We start from the raw sequence: 23,583 nt of genomic DNA, 5'->3' as shown, positions 1-23,583 counted from the left end.
TAAGTATTTTTCACTAAAACAGATTTTTTTTTTTTACCCATAGATTATATATAAATTATTATATCCAGGATATCTTCAAATCCTAGGTAAAGAACAAAATTTTAGAATAAGTTTCCCATCCAGTAAATATAAACATAAAGCCATATACACTGTTATGGTTTCCTAAAGGTCTCTTGACATCCTCTTCATTTCCCAACCATGAAAATTGAGGATAACTACTAAAGAAGTGAGCTGCCTTAAAAAAAAAATGGAGTTAATGTATTCTGGTGCTCTAGCTCCTTGAACTGTGTCATTTTCAAACTGTAAAGCCTGAGATTTGTTTCCATACAGTTTGGTATGGAAGAGATTGGGGTTAAATCAAGAATTATCAGAATTTTGTTAAACTTTTGTTGAAGAACATCAGTTTTTATTAATGCTTTACAATAAAAACTGATAGCAAGAACCTGGCAGCTGCTTTCTGAAATGTCAGTCTTTTCAGCTTCACTAGGCAAGGACTGAATGACAGCACTTAAAACTGGCCTGACCTGAAAGAGATAAAGGTCATAAAACTCGATCAATTCTTGCAGTATGTTTACTTGGATTTTCTCTTGGCAGTATCTTCCTCTAGTACTTTCCCCCTTTTTATTCCTATATGGACCATGGTACCACTTTGGCCACCACATGATAGTAGGTACCAGAAGCTAAGTTCAAGTTCTTTACTCTGTATAGGGTGACCCAGAAAGGGCCTGAAAGACATTTAAACTTCAGAAGCAGAAGTTTGCTCACAGACTTTCTAAAGTGTCATAAACTCATTTCACATCCACACCTGAAACTTTCCAAGTTGTGTAAAACTTCAATGACAGATTTGGAGCTATGGCCGTCTTGAAAAACTGATCCAGTTTGGTAGACCAGAATTCCTGGGATAGTTAATTGTAGCCAGGTTTTAAGTCTGCAGAAAGTGTGCTCTCACATTAGGCTGACTACATGTGAAAATTCTCTTAGGTGAACCAAATTACAACTGTCTTTTGGGAAACGTTCTAGGTAAATCATGATGTCTTAAACATTTGCACCTGCCTTTCCTTATCTTTTATGTATGTCACTTACCGATTTTCATTGTTATCTGTCTATTGAAGACAGAGTTTTGAAATGCAGGGGCTGGCTTTTAAAAGGACAATAGTTGCTGTGCATTTTCTTCATGAACAGGTTTCATGCATGTTAACTCAGTGGATGCAAACTGCTCTCAAAAAGCAAAAGCCAGGCTGAATGCTTCCTGGCTTATCAATGCAGACCAAGCCCAAGAGCTGGACATTCCATGTGTGCTTTGCAACTGTTTTTTCAAAATACAGTATAAAGTGAAAAGAATGCTCACTGTCCATTTAGCATGGTCTGACAACCATGCAATATAAATATTCCTATAATCTTGGGATAAATCCAAGTAGATGAAATCACAGATGTAATTGAAAAGGACAGTTGAGGCTGATGTTTCATTTTGACTCTACATGTCTATAAAATAATATGATCCAGGGACTGGGGTCTGAAGTTTGAAAAATTAATGCTAAAAATTAGAGAAAGGCAACTCAGGACTTGATGCCTTTTTTAAGCTGCTGTCTAGCTCACACTGAAGTCATGATCTTGTTGCAGTAATGACTGTGTGAGGCTTGTGCCCTGATTGAAGTGGGAGGTCAAACTAGATGATCATAATAGTCTCTTCTGGCCTTTAAATCTATCAGTCTATGAAAACCAAATGTGAACCCATGCCCTTTACCAAATTAAGAGTCTCATGCAAAACATTGCTTGTCTAAAATAGGAAGGTAGCACAAATAGATAGTCCTAAGCTACTATATGGATTGGAAATGCTGTCAAAATAAATTAAGCTTCTAAGAAGAAAAATGCTGAGTTGTGTGCTCCTGCCTTACATCACAGCAGAGAAAACAACATCCCTGAGATCATCTTCTCAGAAGTATTTTTCGGCTCCATAAAAATTGTCTATTCAAAGGGCCACAAAATAAAACATAAAGCTATCAGCTTCAATGAGATTTTAAATTCCACTTGAAGTAAAGCTACCTTCTTTTTCTCATTAAAATATTCTTTTTCCTGCCATTGGTAAATATATGTATACATTTGTATTTTCCACTCACTGCTTACGGGAAGACTTTGAGAACCAGTCCACTGAAAGTGCAGCACATGCTAAGACTCACACCCTCTGGGACCGTACTTTGTACCAATAGCCTTGGTCACCATTTACAACTAATCTGTCATGATCAAAGCCTTTGAGCAGCAAACATTGACAGCACTTTGTATTAACTTTGCTCATGGTTTAGAACTGACTGGAGTAAGGTATATTTTGAGGCTACCTCCTGGTTTAAAGAAGAAAACAACTTTAGAGAGCCTTCCGGGCTTATCAGAGCCCTGCATAGTAGAAATTAGGTTTAGTTAACTATAGGTTTCATGAAAACCACGGGCAGCCTCCCATCATCTCTTTACAAATAGTCAAACTGAAACAGAGATTATGTATTTTCAGATTTGGTTGGTTAAAGCATGTAACCAAAAGCCACACAGTTATACTGTAGTAAAACACAGATGAGGAATAAAACACTGCAAAGCAGAAGTGTGATCATACCCTAACTTAAGCTAGCGGGGCAACCAGAGCAGTATTAACATGTCAGATCAGTCTTTAGCACGTGCAGGCTGGCTAGAGATCATAAATATACTAATATATAGTATAACAAAGTCCATGCAACCACATCTTCACTGCAACTGTTTTCCCTCCTAGCTTGAAGAAGTTACATTTACATGTGCTCCACCACTTTGTCGTGGTGACATACCCTATGAACTAGGCCTGTTGCCTCCAGGACTTGAGTCTAACCTATTAAAAAAGTTGCCAATCAGTTCCAGAAGAACTGCCAGAATATCAAGCATGGTTTTGAGCCAGGTTTTGGGTGTATGTGAGTTTAATGTCTCCTTTGGTGTTCTTTATTTAAATGGACATGCCAGGTGCACATGGAAAAACTTAAGCTAATTTTTATTCTATGTACTTATCCTGAAACAGATGACTACTCTTCCATAGGATACACATGCTCAATCCTGTATTTCTCCAGCCAGGGAATGGTAACATTTGCAGTTAATAGGAATGATTGACCTCAAATCTCAAATGTGCAGAGCTTGACAACTGCACTCCACATTTCTATGTGAAAAGAAATAAGAGCTACGATGTTGATACACTCCTGGGGACTAAGATTTTATCTCAAGTGATTACAGTATATCACAAGAAAAGACCCATGAGATACTGCATTGTTAATTAATTGTCCAGGACTATTTTTATTAAGAGTGCAATAAAAATAGCTGCATTTGAGGCCACTATGACTTAAATGTTAACTAAGTTGAGTCTATTTTCATATTTCATAGGAACGTTGCTTATTTTTTTATTAACCCCTATTTAAAATGGGATATTGTGGAAATTAACAGAAATCCAAGCATTTCAGATTCTTGACCACATAAAATTATTATTAACTGAAAGGACAATGTTCTAAGGAAAACCTACAATTGCACTCACACTTCTTTGCAAAGCCATGCCTGCAGATATAGCATGGGTGCTTGCCACTTATAGCCACAGCTCTGGCCTTTGATTTAACTGCATTAATCTGCCTTGTGAGTTGCTTTGCCGCAATGCTCTTTAATTTTCCTTCACTACTTCTTCTCCTTTCCTCAGAGCATATGAGAAATTTTGTAACTGGGGCCTCTGAGGAAACAGGGCAGGATGAGAATTATATATATAGTACACTATAGCAAAAGTTTTCCTTTGATGTGCAGTATTAGGTTTGGGAAAGAAACAATATATATATACTTAAATCTATTCTGCCTGTGCTAGGGACCATGATTACCAAGAACCCAGATCAATGCAACTGACACTGCTTAGTAATTTTCAATATTATAAGGTGAAATGGACATACAAAAAATGAAAATAACATTTTCTCTTAAAAAGAGAAAGTAATTTGCTTTCTGAGGGCATTCAAACATGTTATAAGAAACTTGTCCCAGTTTAGACAGTGACAAAACTGACTGTAATAGTACAAGCAATTTTTTTTGAGATTCCCATTTCAGTTAAACTATTAGAAGATATTCAAATGTTGTCTTGGCTGGGATCTGGAGGGTTGATTCAGCCCTGTTTCTAATGAATCATTAATCAAAAAAGGACCATAATAATAATCAGGAATCAAGAATTAAGGAAGACTAGATAAAGCATTTGTCTAAATTAAAAACTAAAACCAGTCTTGGACTGATATGCAAGTTAATAAATGTTTGCAAAGCTGTAGATATATTTGAGGCCCCAATATATGTGATCGGGGGTTTTTTTTGTTTAAATTCAGTAGTCAAACTGGAAGCTGAAGTGTTAAAAGAGCACAGCAAATACCAGACACCCTGCATTTAAAGCATGTCATTAAAGACTTATTGTGGAGAGCTAGAGGGTTCATAAACTCATTCTTTTCCCCACTGGCTAATCCTAGTGCAATGAAGGGGGTTAAGGAGAACTTGAAATGTTGCACAGCTGTCCTGCAGCATCCTGGCTGCATCCACTTCCAACTTCCCAGGACATGAAACATATTTAAAACTAGGAGTTCAGCAAGAGATCCTGCTCATGAGATGACTGATCTAATCTTGCGCAAGCAAGATCTGGGAAGTACTCATTCCAAAAACCAAAGTTCTGAGTTTTGCACATAACTAATGACAGACATTTATATGAAGAGAAAGCAAAAAGCTCATCTAAAGAACCAAAATTTATGCAGTGTTATTAAAGTCCTGGCTTCTACAGATGTCTGCCTAAACATTTCTGAAAGTTTGTATTTTATTTAAGAGGTTGTATTATGGAAAAAAATCTGGTTTTAATCATTCTGTACATATTACTGCATTTTGCGGTTGAAAAATTCCATCTTATCTAACCAGGTATATATAAAAGGCAATTCAGTGTTATGCAGAACTGGCAGGTTAGAAAGAACGGCTAGATAGGGAAGGAGTAGAGTCATTTGGTCTACGTTAGGTAGCAGACCGGTGGAGCTGTCACAAACCTAATTCAGCTCTTTCTGCTGGCCTGCAGCAAAGCTGACATCTGAGGCAGCTGCACCCATCTGCATTTATGTTCCTCAGTATGGCTAAACAGCCCTTTGAAGGACCTCTACAGATTGACCTCCTGAGGATATTAATCATTCATCTGGAGAATGAAGATGGAAGTCCATCTCCTGGCACAGTTGGAAGCATCCAGCAGTTGGTGCAGCATCCAGCAGTTGGGCTAAACAAACTACCAGCAGTTCTAATTTAAGAAATGAGAATGACCTTCTGTGCAGTTCCTCTATAGGGACAAAACAGGTACATCTGTGAACACAATATATTCCCAGCTGTTGCTCTGGTGACATATTAGGAGCCATATAGGCACCATCAGTAAGCCTAAGTGAAGCCTGTGTACAGCACCTCTTTTGGAAAATGCCAATCCCGCTGTCCAACTGCACAGCGCATGAGACAAGTGTCAACCAACCAGTCAACCAGAAAGACCCAACCCTGACTTAGGGTGAATCATACTAAAGAAAGCACCAGTTACAATTACGTTTTAAGATACTTTTTTTTGTGTTTATAAACTCTACAGGATTTTGCCAAGAAGTACACCATGAGCTAATTCTTTCACTCTGGAGCACTTTGGTTTTGCGCCACTGAAGTCATTGGTGGCTCTGCCCTTTCCTTCCAGTGAATAGGCTCCAGCTGCAAGAGGTTACTCGCAATAAAATGTTGGCATCTGTCCATTTTAATGCTCATTCTGGCACATACTCATTGCCTTGCTGCCCACAGTCAGAGCTTGGTCTAGACAGAAGCGTAACTCTGTGTTTTCTTCTCTTCATCTGCTCTATTTCCTATTCAGTATACTAAACCCCTCTACTATATTGAGTAAATGCCCAAAAGAAGTTTGGCACAGTGAACTTGAGTTACTCAGAGTTTTAAAGGATTTAAGTACTTTTTTGAAAAGAAGGCTTAAACATTCATACTTGTCAATCTTGCCTGATAATATAATTTAGCAGTATTTTTCTGTACAAAGCTTTTGACCAAGCACCAGTTATTGAATTTAGGAGTTCACTAAATAGGCATCCTTTATTCAGATTTCATCTACAGTGTTGTTAATACGTTTAAATCTTTGACTTTACAAGTTGCTGTGGATAAAACCACAGAATAACATTAAATAATCTCAGTACAATTACATACTTAGGGACTTATTAAAAAACTGGGATGATGATAAGCTAAATTTAAACTAAACAGTGAGTTTAAATTGCAAGGTACAGATCATATTTTGGCATCAGATTTTGTTTCATATTTCTGTCATACTCAGGTGAAGTTTCTGCTCTTACCCACCTAGCCCTTACTGACAGTACTTCATCAGAGAGCAAATCCAGACTTCAAATTCACCAACCAACAAAAAACCCCAACAAAAAAACACCCTCAAACCAAAGAAGACAATAACTAAACCAGACCACAAACAACAAAAAACCATGATCTTTTGACTGGAAAACCATCTCCAGATCTAATTTAAATATCGATCCACTGGAAAAATAGCCAGAACAAAAATAGCACTTCCTTTTTGCCTTGTATTTGTAACTGATAAATGAAAGTAAAGCATACCAAGGAGACAGTGAGCAGGCAGAAGTATCATCCTCCGTCATTTAATGTAAAACACTGAAAACTGTTCCTCCCCTTACCTCAGTAGACGACCCAAATCCATTTCCAGTCATCCTGATCTCCCTCACCACTCTTACCTCCGAAAGATGTATTTTGCCCTTTTTTCTTTGGTCATGCTATGACCTGCCCAGATGCTGCTATGATGGGCCCCTCATCTCCTGCTAGATGTTATGAACCTGAGTTGAACCTGGTTGCTTGGCTCTTGTTTTGCCGGCAGCGTACAGTGCCAAGAGTTTCTGGGTGGAAGATCTCAAAGCAACTTGGATGCTCAAGAAAATGCTCAATAGGTGAGGGGTGTGTACTACAGCCAGGGGAGCACCGAAAGAAATAATTTCTTCCCTTCCCCTGCTAAGACAGTATTTTTCAATCCCTACTGGAGTGCACATTCACACAGATTAAAATGCAATAATCAATTCAATGTTAATCCAACTATCATTTGAGGGGCCAATAATTCAAGGACAGGTTACTATTTAACAGCCCTTGACAATGTATATGGTTAAAAAAACCAATGAGCCAAAAGCAAATGTCCCATGTGGAGGCCACATCAGACTTATGTATTTGATTTATTTCGGCATTGTAGATAATCACAGATGTGTTTCATTTCACATAATGAAATAATCAGTTAGTATGAACTAATGAATTGTTCATACTAATATGAACAATTGCATGAGGATACTTCAAAGTAGTGAATTTTAGCTTAAGAAAGCATGTTTGCAAGTAGATTTGTAGTTTATTTTTACTAAGTTCCTATGATAGTAAATCACTTGTAGACTGGCAAACCACAAAAGTAAATAAAGCCAGTTCTACTTCATCAATACTTGAGGTCCCATCATTATATTCCAAATGCTATTTTCCAATTTTTGCTTCAGCTTACACACAGCTTGAAAGCATATCTGGAGTAAAACTTCTGTCAGTAAGAATCAGTGGATTGTGACAACAGGTTCTTAGTAGCACTACAGAACTCTGGTCTATCAAGACATAGCATTAAAAAAACAAAAATTCTGTTGTAGTTTGGCAAAGCAATAGATCATATCCTATAAAATCAAAGGACGTTTTAGACAAAAAGTGTAAATAGAAGCCCAAATACACCTGCTAGATTTTAAACTTGCACTGCACAAGCACAGGCTTATCTATTGTCGTTTCAATTTCTATTTTGTACTGCAGCTTCTGATTTGGAACTTTCTCTGTCGATATTTCAGATTCTCAGTTGAAAGGCAAAACATTAAAGAAAGAGCTATGTGTTCTCTTCATAAGAGAAATGGAAAAATTCGTAAGAGATCCACATGTTCTAATAGGAAGAGATTTGAACATTTTAGTAATAAAATAAGGACAAGACACTTTGTATTTGCCCTTAACATTAAATGTACAAATTTACATTAGTAAATTTAGTAAGTCTGGCATCAGAAAAGAGAGCATTTAACGCATAGAAAACTAAAGCAATTTTTAAGCACATATATATACTAAAATTTAATAAATTCCCAGTTAAGAAAAAAATACTTATGAATACCAGAGAATAAAACATCTGAATCCACAGTCCCTTTTCTGTAACAACAGCAGGTGACAGGTATAAACCAAGCCTTCTTCAAAATTTTAGAAATCAAGAAAAATCAAAGTACTTTTAAAGTGCCTTCTTCCTGTTACCTCTTCTTCCTCCAGAATGCCAAATACCCTCTAGTGGAACTGGTGTTTTGAGTATAGTGGAACTGGTGTTTTGAGTAACGCAGCCTTCTAACTTACCTTTGAATGAATTACAAAGACCCTTTCATCTTATCCAGCCCAGTACATCTAATTTAGGGATGCAAAACTGAGCTAATCTTACGTGGCCTCCTGATCATCTTCACATTAGGTGGGCTAAGAGTAGAGAAATGTAGAATCAGTCTGCCATATAGCTCTCCCCACTTTTCTATAGCCATTTATCATGACAGGCATCAAGTAATGAAAAATAATTGTGCTTACATTTTGGTGAAAAGACTAGCAATTTAGAGAGATGTGCAAATCCAATTATTCCTGGAGGAAAAGAGAGGGAGATCTTAACATTTTATCTGACACATTTAGATAACATGGCCAATTTCTATAGACTTCCTCCGGACAAATTATTCATTTGATTTATCTCAGCCTTTGAAGTTTTCCCTACTATCAAGGCTGGCAAACTTTTTCTACTGAAAATATGAGTCAATGCTGATTATATAAGTATGATTTTCATGGCACTTTGGGAAGATATAAAATATGTAAAGCCCATGGAAGTATTTATTTGGGGCCTTCAATTAACTAGTTTTGATTTTGATCTCAGACAAAGTTTTCTTTGGAGAAAAAACATGGACTTAACTCACCCAGTACATTACTTCAAGTCTGTATTTTCTCCATCCATAGTTTCTGAGAGTCAGGCCTACAGACTTAGTGAGAACCACCTTCTCTTTAGCCATATAAAACATACACAAACAAGCATGCATTTACATAGGTACTCATACATGCTCTGTACTGTGGAAAAAGTAAGTTATGCAACATGCAAATGGTGTAGGGGGACAACACAGTCTCTCCTTTGGTGTTTCTGTGCATGTCCAACAACAGCATTTTGAAGTCACACAATACTGATTGAGGGCTGAGCCTGATTTCATACACTCAACAGTTTTTAAAACTCCATGAAAATAAAGCTCTTTGATTTCCTTTTTCTGTTCCTTCACTGAAGGAGTTAGGTCTGACTGAAGGAGTGCGATCTCTTCTACCTGGAGAAGAGAAGGCTCAGGGGGAACTCATCACAGCATTCCTGTACTAAAAGAGTACCTACAAAGAGGACTCTTCACAAGAAACCACATGGAGAAGACAGAGGGCAGTAGGTGTAAGTTGCACCAGGAGATGTTTCACCGCAATGCAAGAAAGATATTTTTTGCAGTGGGAACAATCATTTACTGTAACAGCCTCCCCAGGGACATGGTAGAATCCTCATCACTGGGCGTCTACAAGATGCAATTGGACAGGTAGTCTAGATAACTTCATCTAGGCTCCCTTTCACATGAAAAACTGGACCAGATCATCTTTCGAGGTCCCTTCCAAACTGGGGTGCTCTATGATTGATGATTTATTAAGTACTTTTATTAGTTAAAGAGTTTTATCTATAATTGAATAATGCTTTTAAGTGTGGCTCTGTGTGTGTGTGTGTGTGTATGCACATGTGTGTGCATGCATATGAGTGTGTTTTAGCAAATACCCCAGTTAGATCAACCTCCAGGTTAGCTTGGGCTCCTATTCTAGCTCACTGGGCTCCATACCTGTACTTTGAGCTGATTTGCCCAGTTTGAGCTGATTTCAATTACGCAGCTCCTTCTTGATTTTGAATACGATAGGGTCACTGACAGTCACAAGTGAGTTATGTATGGGAGAGGAAAACTGACATCTCTAATTCCTACTAGCCTGGCCCAATCTAGTCCATCTCTCCAGGAGTTTGGAAGGCAAAGCCTGGCACACTCGTCAACCCTCAGAACATCAGGCTCTTCAGATTGAGGGTCTTCAATTCCTACTCTCTGCATGCAAGCTTGTTTGCCCCACGCATAAACATGCAAGTCTGTGCGATGTCCAAGAAAATAATTGTGCAAATAGCTGAGGGGTGCCAGGAGGACTATGCGATACATTGCCTGCATAACTTATGTGGAGAGCATCTCTATTTTCTCAATTGCTCTGCTGTTTCTAAAGTGTATATATTTTGCAGTTACACTGTAACAGGAAAAGCAAGTTGGCGTTGGTTCACTTTGTTGTAACTGTTCATGCAGGATACAGGAGTTAAATGTGGGAAACTGCATATTCTAGATAATATTATTGAATATTGAAAGGACAGCGACATTAACTTCAATTTTTTCATTTGTTTCTGCCAGAGTGGTTCCTATTTCACATACTTACAGTATAAAACTAGGTTTTGTCTGGCATTTGTTAATTCATAAGGATCTTATTCTGCTTTATAGTTCAACATCTCAGGGGTTTTTTGTTTTTCTAATACTGTATTTGTTACCAAAGCTAACAGCAACTCAATCTTGCAATGTCTTTGTTTCCATAGTAACCACCTTGTTTCAAATGAAAGAAACAAATGAAACACTGAATACATTAGGCCTTTAAATGCCTAAATTACTTATTTAAGTAATTAAATAAAAATTGATAAAATCAGTTTTCTTAATAGAGATAAAACAGTAATAGTGCATAGTTTGTGCTTTCCCTCTGTGAATTTCAACTACTTTTACAAGAGAGAAACATTATGATCCTTATTTTATAGATCATTCAATCTCCTTAAAATCAAATGCCTTTAATCCAAAACCCACTGAAGTCTATACTAGTTTTTGTAGTGAGTCAGTAGGCTTTGAATGAGATTCATCAGAAAGCAGTAAAGTTATGAATAAGGTCCCTCCCATCACAGATACCATGTGCTGGTAACACATGCTTGCACAGACAATCTGGGCACTCAAGATATTGATTAATTATTACTTTGTTGTCACAGTAGTATCAGTATATTTCATATCAAACTATTGCTCAAACAACATATACACGATTATCGATGACAACCAAAGCAATGAGTCAAAGATGCGTAGGTTTGACATAAATAACGGAGGTACATTGCCCTTGCCACAGTCCATTGACACGTGATCAAATCAAAATCTTACCGCATAAACATTCCTAATTCAGACTTCTAAAACCTGCATCTCAGAAACATTTTATGAAAAATTACTGTATTGCTGCTGAATGTCAGTTTGAAACTGAATGTCTGAAAAAAAGGAGATTTCAGAGGTTCAGGATGGGTTTGTCCAGAGCTTTAAGGCAGTAGTATACATGCACTGTGGTATGTCTCCAGTGTATGACATTAGCTGCTGGGTGTTTTTCAAAGTAAATAAAGTCTGGTTTGTTTCATTTTGCAGAGTTCTTTACAGGTACCTTCAGAACTGTCTTAGATACAAATGAAATCTGTGCATCAAAAATGCTTTTGAGGCTCAGGGCCAACCAACTAGCACTAAAATGAAATGTGAATGAAAGAGAAGGAAATCACAGTCAAAGCAATACATCTAATAGCACAACTTGGTGATTTTCTTTAAGGAAACACTGTACTTGGTAAAACAGCTGTTCGCCCCAATGATTGCAGAAAAGATCCTGGCAGACAACAAGCTGACCATGTGCCCTCACAGCAAAAGTGGCTGTTGTCACCTTGAAGGTGTTCAAATGCTGGAAGAAGTTGCCCAAAGAGTCTGTGGGGTTCCATCCTTGAAGACATTCAAAATAGTCCCTAAACAACCTGCCCTCATTGTGGAGGGGGCTAGATTAGATAACTTCTAGAGGGCTCTTCCAACTAAATTGTTCTCTAATTCTGTAATTAAGATGTTTATCTTCATAAATAATAAATTTTATTAAAATTGTGAAAATCACAAGAACTTTTAAGATAGATAGCTGAGCTTTAAATATTTTTTTTATATAAAGAATTTAATGAAGTTTCTGTCACAAAGGAAGTGACTGTAATTTATTAAGGGATGTTTTTAGTTTTCATGGAAATTGTGAGCGATGATAAATAAACAGGAACTCCAAAGCATGTTCAGCCTTCACTATTTCATACACTTTACTAAAAGAAAAACGTGGTCTATTTTTCTCCATTCAGCATTGGTTAGGCACTCTAAGCAAGAGTGGAAAAGTTGCCACCCTTTTTTCAAGCTTGGTCTGTCAGCATGTGGCACCAGATGGTTGTGGTTTAGTGCTCCTAAGCTGCACGGATGGACATGAAAGTTTCAAAGAGTTTTAATTTTTAAATCCATCAATGGAGAGAACAGATTCAAGCCTGCTTTTAACTTCTTTTAACATTTGCTTGCTCGATATGAAAGCTGTAGGGAAAAAGGAAGAAATAAACTTAAAATGTACATGGATTGCTTTAAATAGAAGTACAAATTAAATTAAGAGAATTTAGTACTATACAGTGTTAAAAAAGTGGAAACAAAAGACCACCACCTAAATGATTTACAAAGCTTTTTATAAAACTTGTGCCTACTTATCAGTTTCCCCTGAATAGCCTGGCTGCCCTGTTTTTTCTGTCCCATTAAATTGTGTTTTTTTTCCACAATCAAAAATGCCACTTAACTGAAGTGAAATCCTTCATTCTTTTGGGGGTATACACTATGGGTCTCCTAATTAGGACATCCTGAGGAAAGTCAATTTAAAAAAAGACTGGAGAAAGAGGAAAGAAATACTATATAATACTTTCTACTGAAATAATGCATCAATTAAATAAAAATGCAAGGTAAAAATTGCGTGCACTTCATTTTTCCCTGGAGATCTTGCAAAAGGCTGAAAGCATTTTCAGTTTAGCCCCACAGATTTAAAAATTTGACTGCTATTCTGCATCAGAGCTGTAATTAGTCATTTTGATACTAACAATGGAGTTTATAATTTCACACCAGGCTGATCATCACTTAAAACCATTTATTTCAGCTCAGTACATCCCCTGTTAATTGGAATGTTTTGCTAGTGGTGTGTTCCCATTAAGATACAGTCATGTCATTACAGCCATTAGGCTCAATCTCTTCTCTTGAATACAACCCAGGAAACAGTCCCCCCAAATACATGCATATTGATAGCTAGATTTAGATACACTAAAGGCTATCGTCTTGTTCAACTGTGAATTTTAGGTGAAATAAAGGAATTAGTATGCAAAGTGTTGCAGTCTCTCTTGCACATAAGGTCAGATTCTGCAATTACTGTGGCCATGTCTGGCCTTAGTAAGCTGAGAATTTATAATGTTTGCCTGTAGCAAGTTTTAAAAAGTAGCTGTTTAGCTATACACGAAGGGCTGAGTTCAGCTGTTAGCTGAATGTAAGAATCAGATTACTTCCAGAGATGTAGCTCAGTTCATAATTTATCCTCAACTATTTAGAACATATTTCAGACTTTTTAAAGCTATTACTCATATCACATGGGATTGTAGTTTCACCCATGATTATGCACATTTGACATTTCCCATTATTAGACCCTGACTTCAGATATGGCAATGTCAAACTTTAGTTGTTCTATATTAAATTTTCCAGTTACAGTGTTTCCTTGTCGTGATTTTATTTAACTTTTATTTTTATGAAAATGCCAGATGAAACCACCAGCTAATTTCACAAAACAGGGTAGGGGAAATATGCAGCCATCAATGATAAAAAGTCTTGCTTTGCTGTTTCAGTGATTTGAAAGCTGGCCTTAAATTTGGCAGGAGAGGTTTCTGTGTCAGTTACCTACTTTTTTTGCCTTTTGTTGCCAGTCTTTCTGAATTCAGGCAAGATCTGAAAAAACTGTACCTCTCAGTTTTGCAACTAAAAGCTCTAAAGATTGTCAACACTAGCTGAGCTCCAGACTCCCATCTGACCAGACAGTACATGTACCATTACAGTAAAGCTCAGGGCTACTAAAACCAAATTACAAATCCTTGTAATGACTTCTCCCACCTGATGACCCAAGGCAGGGTCATATTCCAGATCTAAAACCAGAGCGTTTGTCTCTCATGTGCCCTCAGTTCTCCTCCCATGAGGATCCACTCGTTAATGCAGAGAAGTTCAACTGAAAATTGAAATGAAGCAAGTGCCATGGTTTGATTAGAGACAGAGAAAAGAGCTCAAGAAAGACATGGGATCTGGTAGACTAGCAATGGATAAAAAACTGCTCCTGGTGGGGCTAGATTGGAAGGAGGTGCTGGGAAGAAATGGGGATGGACAGCAGAGAGAGCAGAGTGACTTTGGAAAAGGATGCTGAGACTGGGAGTCAGGCGAGCTGGAAGCCACTCTGGAAGTACAGCCAGACAAGAGAGCCTGGAAGTGAGAGAGAAGTAAAGAGCAGGATAGATACTGGAAATTATAACCCCAGGAATAAAAAGGGGGCAGGGATGGTTGAAAGATAAGGTGTGGGGAGGAAGAAGCAGAGCAGAAGGGCAAAGGAAGGGTCAGCATGAATTAGATGAGAATCTGTGTATGGGAATTACTGAGATGGAGAAACAGAAGGGGCTGGGAAAATAAAGTCTTGCAGGGTAGATCCCCTGGGGCAGGAGATCAGGGAGGGCAAAGTCCTGAGCAGAACAGTGGCCTGTGAGAGGGGGGACTTACTGAAAACAGATGACCATCCAAGGAGATCCAAGCAGTCTGGGAATCAAAGGAAAAGCCTGAGAATAAATACAGAGGTAGAGCCAGGGAAATGGTACTCTTGGGGCATGGATGCTGAGCATATACAACTGGAAAGGGATCTGAGCAGACAAGGAGACCAAGACTAGGTGTCAGGAAATGGGAAGACTGATTCTATGGAAAGAAGAAGGGAATTAGAAATTAGTCTCCTTCAGAGGAAGAGGCCTCTAGGTGAGTAATTTTGCAAGCCTTTGTGTGGGTTTATATTGTCAGAGAAGCAAGTCAGCTCCAGACAGCATTCTTATAATTCTCAAATGATCCCTGTATCAGCTATACCTTCCCATTTAGCAAAACATTTCCATCTGCCAGCAGAAATGTAATCATATATTACAACAAAATCACATAAATGAGACCAACAGAGGCAGTGTTCTGCTTTTAACTGTTTCTCACAGTTCTTTTTGGCAACCTTGGGAATTCTGCTTATCTACAAATAGTGAGAAGTAAAAACTATAAACAGTCCAATGGTTGTCTCTGGAAATGCTGCTCTTTTGTAGACACTGAAAAAGGGAAATATCAAAGGATCCTTTACTCTTCTAAATTACCAACCTGTGATTTCTGTTTCTGTGAATTTTTCCATTGATTTGATTTAGGTAGGATTTCATCCCACCTTTCTTTGAAAAGGAAACTGTAATAAAGCACTTGTTCTTCTAATCCAGCTTTTAACTAATAGAAGACTGCAATGTTAATGCAACTGTTTGGTTTCCATTTTTATTAAGGATACTTCAGTGTAAGGATCAGCTCTTTACTGTCTTCAAGTTAGCAGGGTGTTAGTGGATGGCATTATTTCCTTCTACTTGCTAAAGTATAATGTATAATCCAATGCAACTTGTCACCAGCTTTATTAATTTGTGTATTTAGTGTTCTTGTTAAGTTCTCCAAACGGAACAGTCCCTGGAGTTTGTAGCTTTTTTTTTCTTTTTCTTTTTTTGACATTGCTAATCTAAGAAGAAATTGAAGTGGTTTCATTTCCCATATTACAATTGTTTCACAAAATGTGTTTTCTCACAAAGTGTGTGACAGTTCTGGCCTACAGCAATGTGTTGTTTTGGAAAGTGTCTAGAATTTTAAGCATCTGCTTTTAAGGAACAGATCCTTGCTTGATATAAATTGTGATGCTGACAAAGTTATTTATGTCAGCTGAGAATGTGGTCCTGCTAACTGTGCTGCTATTTACTCTGGAAAACAGATAAGGCACCTTATTATATTTATCATGACAAATATCCGACAGATATCCTATTTTTGAAGCTGTGCTACTTAATCTGACATACAAGCCTAAAGTTCTACATGAGCCTTTTAAAAGCTTACATTAAAAACACGAAGAGCACTGATATTTCACGCTAATATAAGACAGTCAAGGATACCTTTATAGTACAATTATGACAGCTCTGAAGTGTAGGATTTAGCAATGTGGTGGCATAACTTTATCATAAGAATGGGAAAACATCAGAAAACTACAGGAGGCACTTTTTAGTGTGCTACTCAGTGGATATGCATCAAACAGGATTAAGGGTGGGCTAGACTGTTGCTATCTATTGGGAGCAGCTCCTGCTGGCATGTGGAGTCACAGTGGAGAGACCTCTCTCTGTCCTGACACCAAGCCATATGCTGCATTGCAGGGACTTGTCCCGAAATCAGTGCTACTGAGCCACCCTGCCCTCACATCCCTGAATGTCATGTGGTCCTACAACCATTGGCATTCAAAACTTGTGTCCAGACACCTGGCAATACTTTGTCCCATACCAGAAAAGAAGTGAAAGTCTTGCCTACCAAAGTGCTTTAAATGCATGCTAAAATGTTGATTAGGAATGTGGGAGGTTCACTAAGTTTCAATTCCATCTTTATTACCAGATACACTCCAGTCAAGGATGCCACAACAGCTCAGCTGTCCCTGCCACCCTTCCATACCAGAGTTGACACCTTCAGGGTGGACAGCACTGAACTGCACACATTTCCATTCTGTCTGTACATTCAGATCTGGGACCCTGGTTTGGATTGCAACCAAATAAAGAAGCAACTGGTGTTATAGCAGGCTCAATGTATTGACATGTTTTTCAAAGGCATCTTGACTACAATTGCAAGTATGTTCTTTGTGAGTTATTCATAAATGCCTAGATGTGCAGGCATCTAGAATACAGATTTGAAAAAAAAGTTGTTCCTATCTGATGCTCATGAATTTCAAAGGGACTCCTAAAAACAATGCCTACTCTGAACTTTTGAAAATATCGGGTAAAAACTCATTCTCTTCAGTCATCTGTGCTTCTATAGACAGTATATTCCCCTATATCTTATACCGAAGCCAAATCTGGTGAATATATTGCACAATGGAAAAAAAAACATTTCCTAGGTGCTAATACTGCCATAACCAAACCTGTCTGTGTTCCTTACGTCCAGAGACAAGACCACTTGGGAAAGTCACAGACTGACTCTGCTAGCTTGTTTAAAGGTATTTTAGTATTCATATCCAACCCTTGCCATATGCCAAAGGGAAAATGCTCTTCCCCAATGCTTTTATTCAGTACTAGGCATTTCTTGTACATGGCTAGATGTTGCTATTTGTTCAAAGAATAAGTCACTGTCTGGAAGAAAAACTGCTTTTGAAAATAAAATTCATATGTTCAACTTGACCCATACAAAGACATCCCATCAAATCCCAAATCCCTACTGAAAAAAAAAAATAGGCAAAACAAGATTTACCATTTAAGAGATTCTAGAAAAAGCACATAGTTCTAGTACACAACAAAATGCTTTTAAATATAACAGGTTTACTATGTTACTTTCTTGAGTGTTTATCTAAGGAAAAAGCATTACCAACTGATAACATCTGGCAAAGAAAAAATAAATTCATTATGAGAGACGCATTATTTGAGTGCAGGCTGGTAGGTAGCAAGCTACAGAAAAAGTTTTCACATACATTTTGTCTTGACTTTATTCCCAGGAGTGATGTTTATTCTCTGGCCATTGCCACATCACATCACTGAATATTTCAGTTCCTTCATCTATAAAGGAAAAGAGTAATACTAGCTTAACTCTGTTTAATGAGGCAATGCAAACTGGCCTTGAGGCAGCACCCAGAGGCCTTCCACAGCTACCCTCCATGCACTACCACTTGCTGCTTTTCGTGGGGTGGGAGCAGCTGCTACAACTGTTCTGGCAGCCTCTACAAGTCGATTCTCAGTGAGCAGTGTTTGGGACTGGTTAGACACAGGTGCTACAAGAACACTGAACATGCAGAGTCTTGTAGTCTTCAGCATGATATTGTCACTTACTGGCTGTGATGACATGGCCAGTTAAGAAGCACAGGCCTGTCCTCCCCACTGCCCTGCCCTTGCAGGCACCACTCTATGTGGCTGCACTGTAAGCCAGGTCTGGGTTAAAAATAAACCTCTAAAAGAAAGAAGAGGTAATGGGAATATACTTTAAACCAGTATAAGAGATCCAGCTTGCAATGCACTTCCACAGACAGATGTAACAGAAAAACATAGGGTGTTATGAGCTGTGACAGGAGGGACAGAAAGGTGCTGAAGGGTCAGAAATTGCCAGGCAGTCTTCACACCAAAGTCGGCATCTTGTGGATGCACTAAGAAGTAATCCTGACTCACTAAATCCTTTTAAGCATTGTTAAATACAATTATAAAGAACAATACCTTTCACTGATGCTGTGATACAAAAAGGAGGGAGAAATTTACTGAAGATAAATGTAAAGTCAGCATTTGATAGTATTTGTGATGGTAAAAGAGAAAGGGGAGGAACAGAGTAATTGTATAACTGGTATCAGTTCTCAGAAAAGCATAAGCCGAGGTGCATGATCATGTTTCCTTGGTCAAACATTCAGTTTGCAAAACAGCCAGTCAACTCCAGCTGCAAATTAATATCACTTAATCATTAAACCTGATATTTTAATGATGTTCTACTTACCTATTTTGAACTGACATGATGATCTCTGCTATGAATGTCTTACTTCCCTTCTAACATTGATTTTAAATCTACGTATGTAGCCAAAAGACTTGCTCTACTTTAAATCACATAAACAATGCCCTCATTTACTTCCATTATCTGACACCATTTATTTCACTTGGCCAGTGAAAATGTGCTCATTACTAGATGTGCATATGCTTGTGTTCAGAAAATTGAATTATGAACTCACGTTTCCTTACCTGACCTATCATGGTACTACTGAGTGATACTGTCACAGCTCCTGAATTCTCAGAAAGTTCTCGATTCCAGGGTGGGGTTAGCTCCTTGGTGAGAAAGAAATTGACTCTGACAGAGTTTATATCACTCTCACATCTTTTCTTTACAGTGGATGAAATTTTAAAGAGGAATTAGATAGCGAAGTCAGTGTGTGGTATGTGACTTGGAGAGTGGTTCTGAAACTCCAGAAGACTCCCTCATACTAAACTCCACACTGTTTCTCCAAGTAGAGGAAGAAATCTGTTTAAGCTCCTTTCCCCAGATAGTCTGACAAAAACTCTTAGTTTTATTTGCCTTCCTTTTTTCTGGTTATTAAAATAAGAATACACCATTGTTGAAAGGTGCATTCCCTCTCTCACCCCTTCATCAGAACTACAGCATGTATGAGCATATAGTCAAGTGCATCAAAATATTAATGTTGCTGAAAACAAATCCTTCCCAAAGGTGCCCGACTGTAACAACCAGTACCAGTGAGGCAGTAGGAAACAAGCTATCTCGAAGCTGTGGTGAAGCAGAATCATCCCTCCTATTGATGAGGTCTCAGATTACCTGAAACCGCTCACAAAAATTCTGTAAATTGTTGTTTTCCTCAAAAGTTTCTAGAGCCTACACTATTTTTTTTTTTAGGCTTATGACTGTTGAAAGTCTTACAGCCCCTCTGAAAACTAAGCTACTTTTACTTAGAGATGTTACTGATTTTTTTTTTCCAGATGCCTCAGATTTGAAGGACACATTTACAAGGCATGGACTTAAAAAACCATTAGAAACACTACATTTTGGCCAGACTAACTCCTGAGTAACTTTTCAAATCTTGCATAAGCTCAACATAGTTGCTTTACATCCCCCATTGTAGCATCTGTATGCTCTGCCACACAAAGAAGCTCTACAAGCAAAGGGTCAGTCAGATTTCAGCTAGTCAGAAATATTTTATTTGCATGCTTATTTTTCTAGACGAACAAGTTACAGCTGTAGAATACTGAGTATCCTCAGAATGTGTATCTCTTGAAGCATGGGGGTCACTCATAAGTACAGAAAAATACAACAGCCACTCCCTGCAAACACTTGATCCAACTCCCTGTGTAGAGTTGTGCTGGGGAACGAGACCAGAGTAGGGACTGAAAAAGTAGCTTTTTAGCATTTTAGAGGGAGAAAATATACCGAGGATACAAATGGTTTTGTTTCCAATGGGATTTCATTTAAATTCATCCTTCTCTCTAACTTTGACCTGACTGCCTGTGGTACCTCCATGCAACTACCTGCCACATCTACAATAGCTTACAAACTGAATGGCTAACTTCAAAGACAGAGAGACAGAAGACCTGGATATCTTGAATTCCTACAAAGTTCACTAAAACTGACTGCTGCATAGTGAGTGAGGACTCAGTTAATGAACTGATCTGACCCACAAGGTCTGCTGGAATGTGCCCCTACTCTGGACGCACCCCCTGTGCTGCACTGCTGCTTGCCCAGCCGATAGCCTAAGGAAGGAAAGAGGTACTGAGGACATCCATGGATTTTCAAGTACTGCAAGGAAGGAAAACTGAATCCACAGAGCATGGTAGGAAACTGGGCTTATTTGGAGGGGTTACCAAGGCACAGGCCACTCTACATGTAGCTCTGTTAATCCTGTTGCCCATACAGCCTAATTTCTAATACACTTGCCACCTTTCCAGAGTCCCCAAACTGGACTGGGGCTGGGTTATGTACACACAGAAAGGAGCTAATCTCTGGCCACAGGAGAAGTAAAAGCAAAGAATAAATTCTTGCCTAAATTCTTGAACATGCACCACTCTCAAAACAGAAAGTATAGTATCAACCTCAGCTGGAAAGTGCTACAATAACACCAGGGTACCACTATATATCTTTATGTTGTATACTAAAATACATATATATACATTATGCATTATTACATGGTATACTATATTGCAATATATCACTTCAGTATCACTAGCTGTAACAGGACAAGTAAAAGCATAGTTGACAGCCTGGAAAGGATTAAAGTTTTACAGTGAATACAGCTTTGCATTTTTAGCACATTTGTTGTAATATCAGAGTTTCACATTCACGTTTGCAACACTTGTGTGACTGTCAAATTTGGGAAAAGTGTCTAAATCAATGAAAAAGATCTAAATGATCAAAACAATACAGTTAGATCTATAGACTGGCACCTTTCCTCTCAGAATTTTTTTTTTTTTTTTTAAAGTTTCCCAAGAACTGGTCTGTCTTAAAAAGATGTTCTTCATTAATTCCAAAGAATCACACCAAGCACCCATCTAATCCACCATATCTGGGTAGACAGACTTTGCCATTTGCAATGATAGTGCCCCATTTCTATATCCGCTGAGTGAGAAGGTAGTCGTCTTCTATCCTCTTGGAATGGTTCAGATGACTTAGGCTGGAATTCATCAAGCTGCATAAGTATGTGCTCACCCTTAGAGCTCCTTTGTAAATATGCAGACAGTTACCCAGCACTAGGAATCTGTCTGAACTATGACACTTCTACAACATGCAAACACCGATGTGAGCCTTCAAATTATAAAAAAATAAGGACAGAAAATAAATCAATATTCAGAGAATCAGTTAATATACTAATTATCAACAGACAGGAAAGGGCAAAATGCTGAATTCTGAGCTTGCTAGAAACCCTTTCCTTCTTTAGTGCATAAGACATTTATCTGTAGATAAAATATCACTAGTGAATAATTGTGAAGTTAAAAGAAATTTGTGGTAATTAAAGACAGAGCTGAGCACTGAAACATTCCCTCCAGGGACACTTACTCAAATACTGCCTTGTTTAAATGTTAGAGTATTTAAACTAAAACGTCAATAATGATAATTATCCATAGCCCACAGATGGCTATTTGATTACTGATGAGTGATGGTCAAAATTAAACTAATTTATCAACTTTATATGTAAATATTAGAGTATGCTTTAAAAACAGTAATTTATGGTTAGACAAATATCCCAAATGTTTATAAGTAAAAAAAAATAAATCATAAAACTAACCTTTAAAATTTTTCCCTGCAGTTTTTAATCAACATGCACAAGGAGGCAAGCATATACAGAATGATCAGATGGGCAAGTAAGGACATGAGCATGTAAGCAGCTGTATCAAAAAATGAAAGGCTAAGGAGATGAGAAACTTTGTGTTTTAGCCAGAAAAACCCTATTGTTTTAGACAAATGCATACACATACACATATATAAAAGTATCTACCTGCATGTAGATATATATGTACATACAGATATATATTGTATATATGCAAAGATATATATGTGTATGTGTATATGTCAGTGGTTACAAATATCTTGAAAAAATTAAATAATTTCTGTGAATATGCATTATGCAACCAACATGGCTAGCTGATTTTCTCCAGACCCAGCAAGTTTAATTTTTGTTTCAAGCTGTGTTTGTTTCTCCCTCTGCTTCTTCCCCTTCAGAGCTTTTTCCTGACTGATCTCAACTGCAATAAGCCAAACCCAAGCATGCTGATGAGAAGTACTGAGTGTATGGGATGCTGAGATATGACTCAGAGAAAGATGTCAAGCCACACAAATGTCATTAAAGGTCAGAGTGTCAAAAATCTTAAAAATTAATTTCTTAGATGCATATTCTCTGAGGGAAAGTTTTAAAGACAGCAGAAGACAGATGGGAACAAGGAAACAGTTGCAGCTATTGAGAAAGGAAGTCCATGTGGTTTAAGGAACAAAAGAAGGTGTGGGACCACAGGGAGGGAAACCTCTATGAGGAAAACCACAGCTGGCTGAATGTATTCTAGCAAGAAAATGAATGAAGACTGTAGAACTTTGTAAGACTGATGGTATAAAGATAACTCTATTAACTGAATACACTGGTCAAACTCCACAGGATAAGCAAAAAGGTAGAATTTAACTTCTACATTTCCTTTTGGCCCCAAGATGACTTTTCCAACATAGCTACAAATTTAAGGAGCTATGTTTTCCTTCCTGAATAGCAGAACAATTTTCTCATCGTATATGAATATACTAGTATGTGAGGTCTGTGTTTCTGCTGTGATTTTAATGTTTATAAGTAGTTACATATTGAATACATATTATATTGAATATATACCTGAACTTTGGTATCCTGTATTACTGATTTGAACAAGTTGCCTTAAATGTCACTTAGCAGCCTACTTGTGACTAGAGCATGCAGTTCCTATCATCCTTTTTCACAAAGTCCCCCTTTACATGTATGTTCGTTTATAGAAACAGTTATGAACTTCCAGAATCATTACTGAAGAATATTAAGGTTATTCTGAGATAGTTCTCCTTTTCTCTTTCCCTTGAGCAATTTCTGTCTCTCTCTGCAGAAACTTTATTAAAAATGAATCATTCCTGGAGGAAAAAAATCATCACATATACTAGAATTTACAAAAAACAGCAACAGAAAGTTCATTTCCAAATTCCTAATTGTCCCTGCTCCTAATCCCATACACACCCCTATCACCCTGATATCTATAGATCTCTGTAATAACAGTTCTGCAAAAATAGGTAGTGATTAACCTTTGGA

The 23,583-nt window shown here is 37.8% G+C and overlaps 1 protein-coding gene across 3 annotated transcripts in view; it reads right to left on the bottom strand.

Annotated features, from left to right (window-relative positions):
• MID1 (midline 1) overlaps window positions 1–23,583 on the bottom strand; it is a 152,945-nt gene that overhangs the window by 50,437 nt on the left and 78,925 nt on the right. Inside the window, exon 3 of one of the 3 annotated variants that reach the window (XM_074907293.1) lies at window positions 19,016–19,099. The exons of the other annotated variants lie outside the window; for them this stretch is intronic. Within the exon in view, the coding sequence (XP_074763394.1) occupies window positions 19,016–19,099 (84 nt within the window). The remainder of the gene's footprint in view (window positions 1–19,015; window positions 19,100–23,583) is intronic. 3 annotated transcript variants of the gene reach the window in all.

This window comes from Athene noctua, chromosome 1 (genome assembly GCF_965140245.1).
Source record: "Athene noctua chromosome 1, bAthNoc1.hap1.1, whole genome shotgun sequence".
Taxonomy (NCBI): Eukaryota; Metazoa; Chordata; class Aves; order Strigiformes; family Strigidae; genus Athene; species Athene noctua.
Note: the sequence above shows the minus strand (reverse complement) of the source record. Positions and strands in the feature narration are given on the sequence as shown.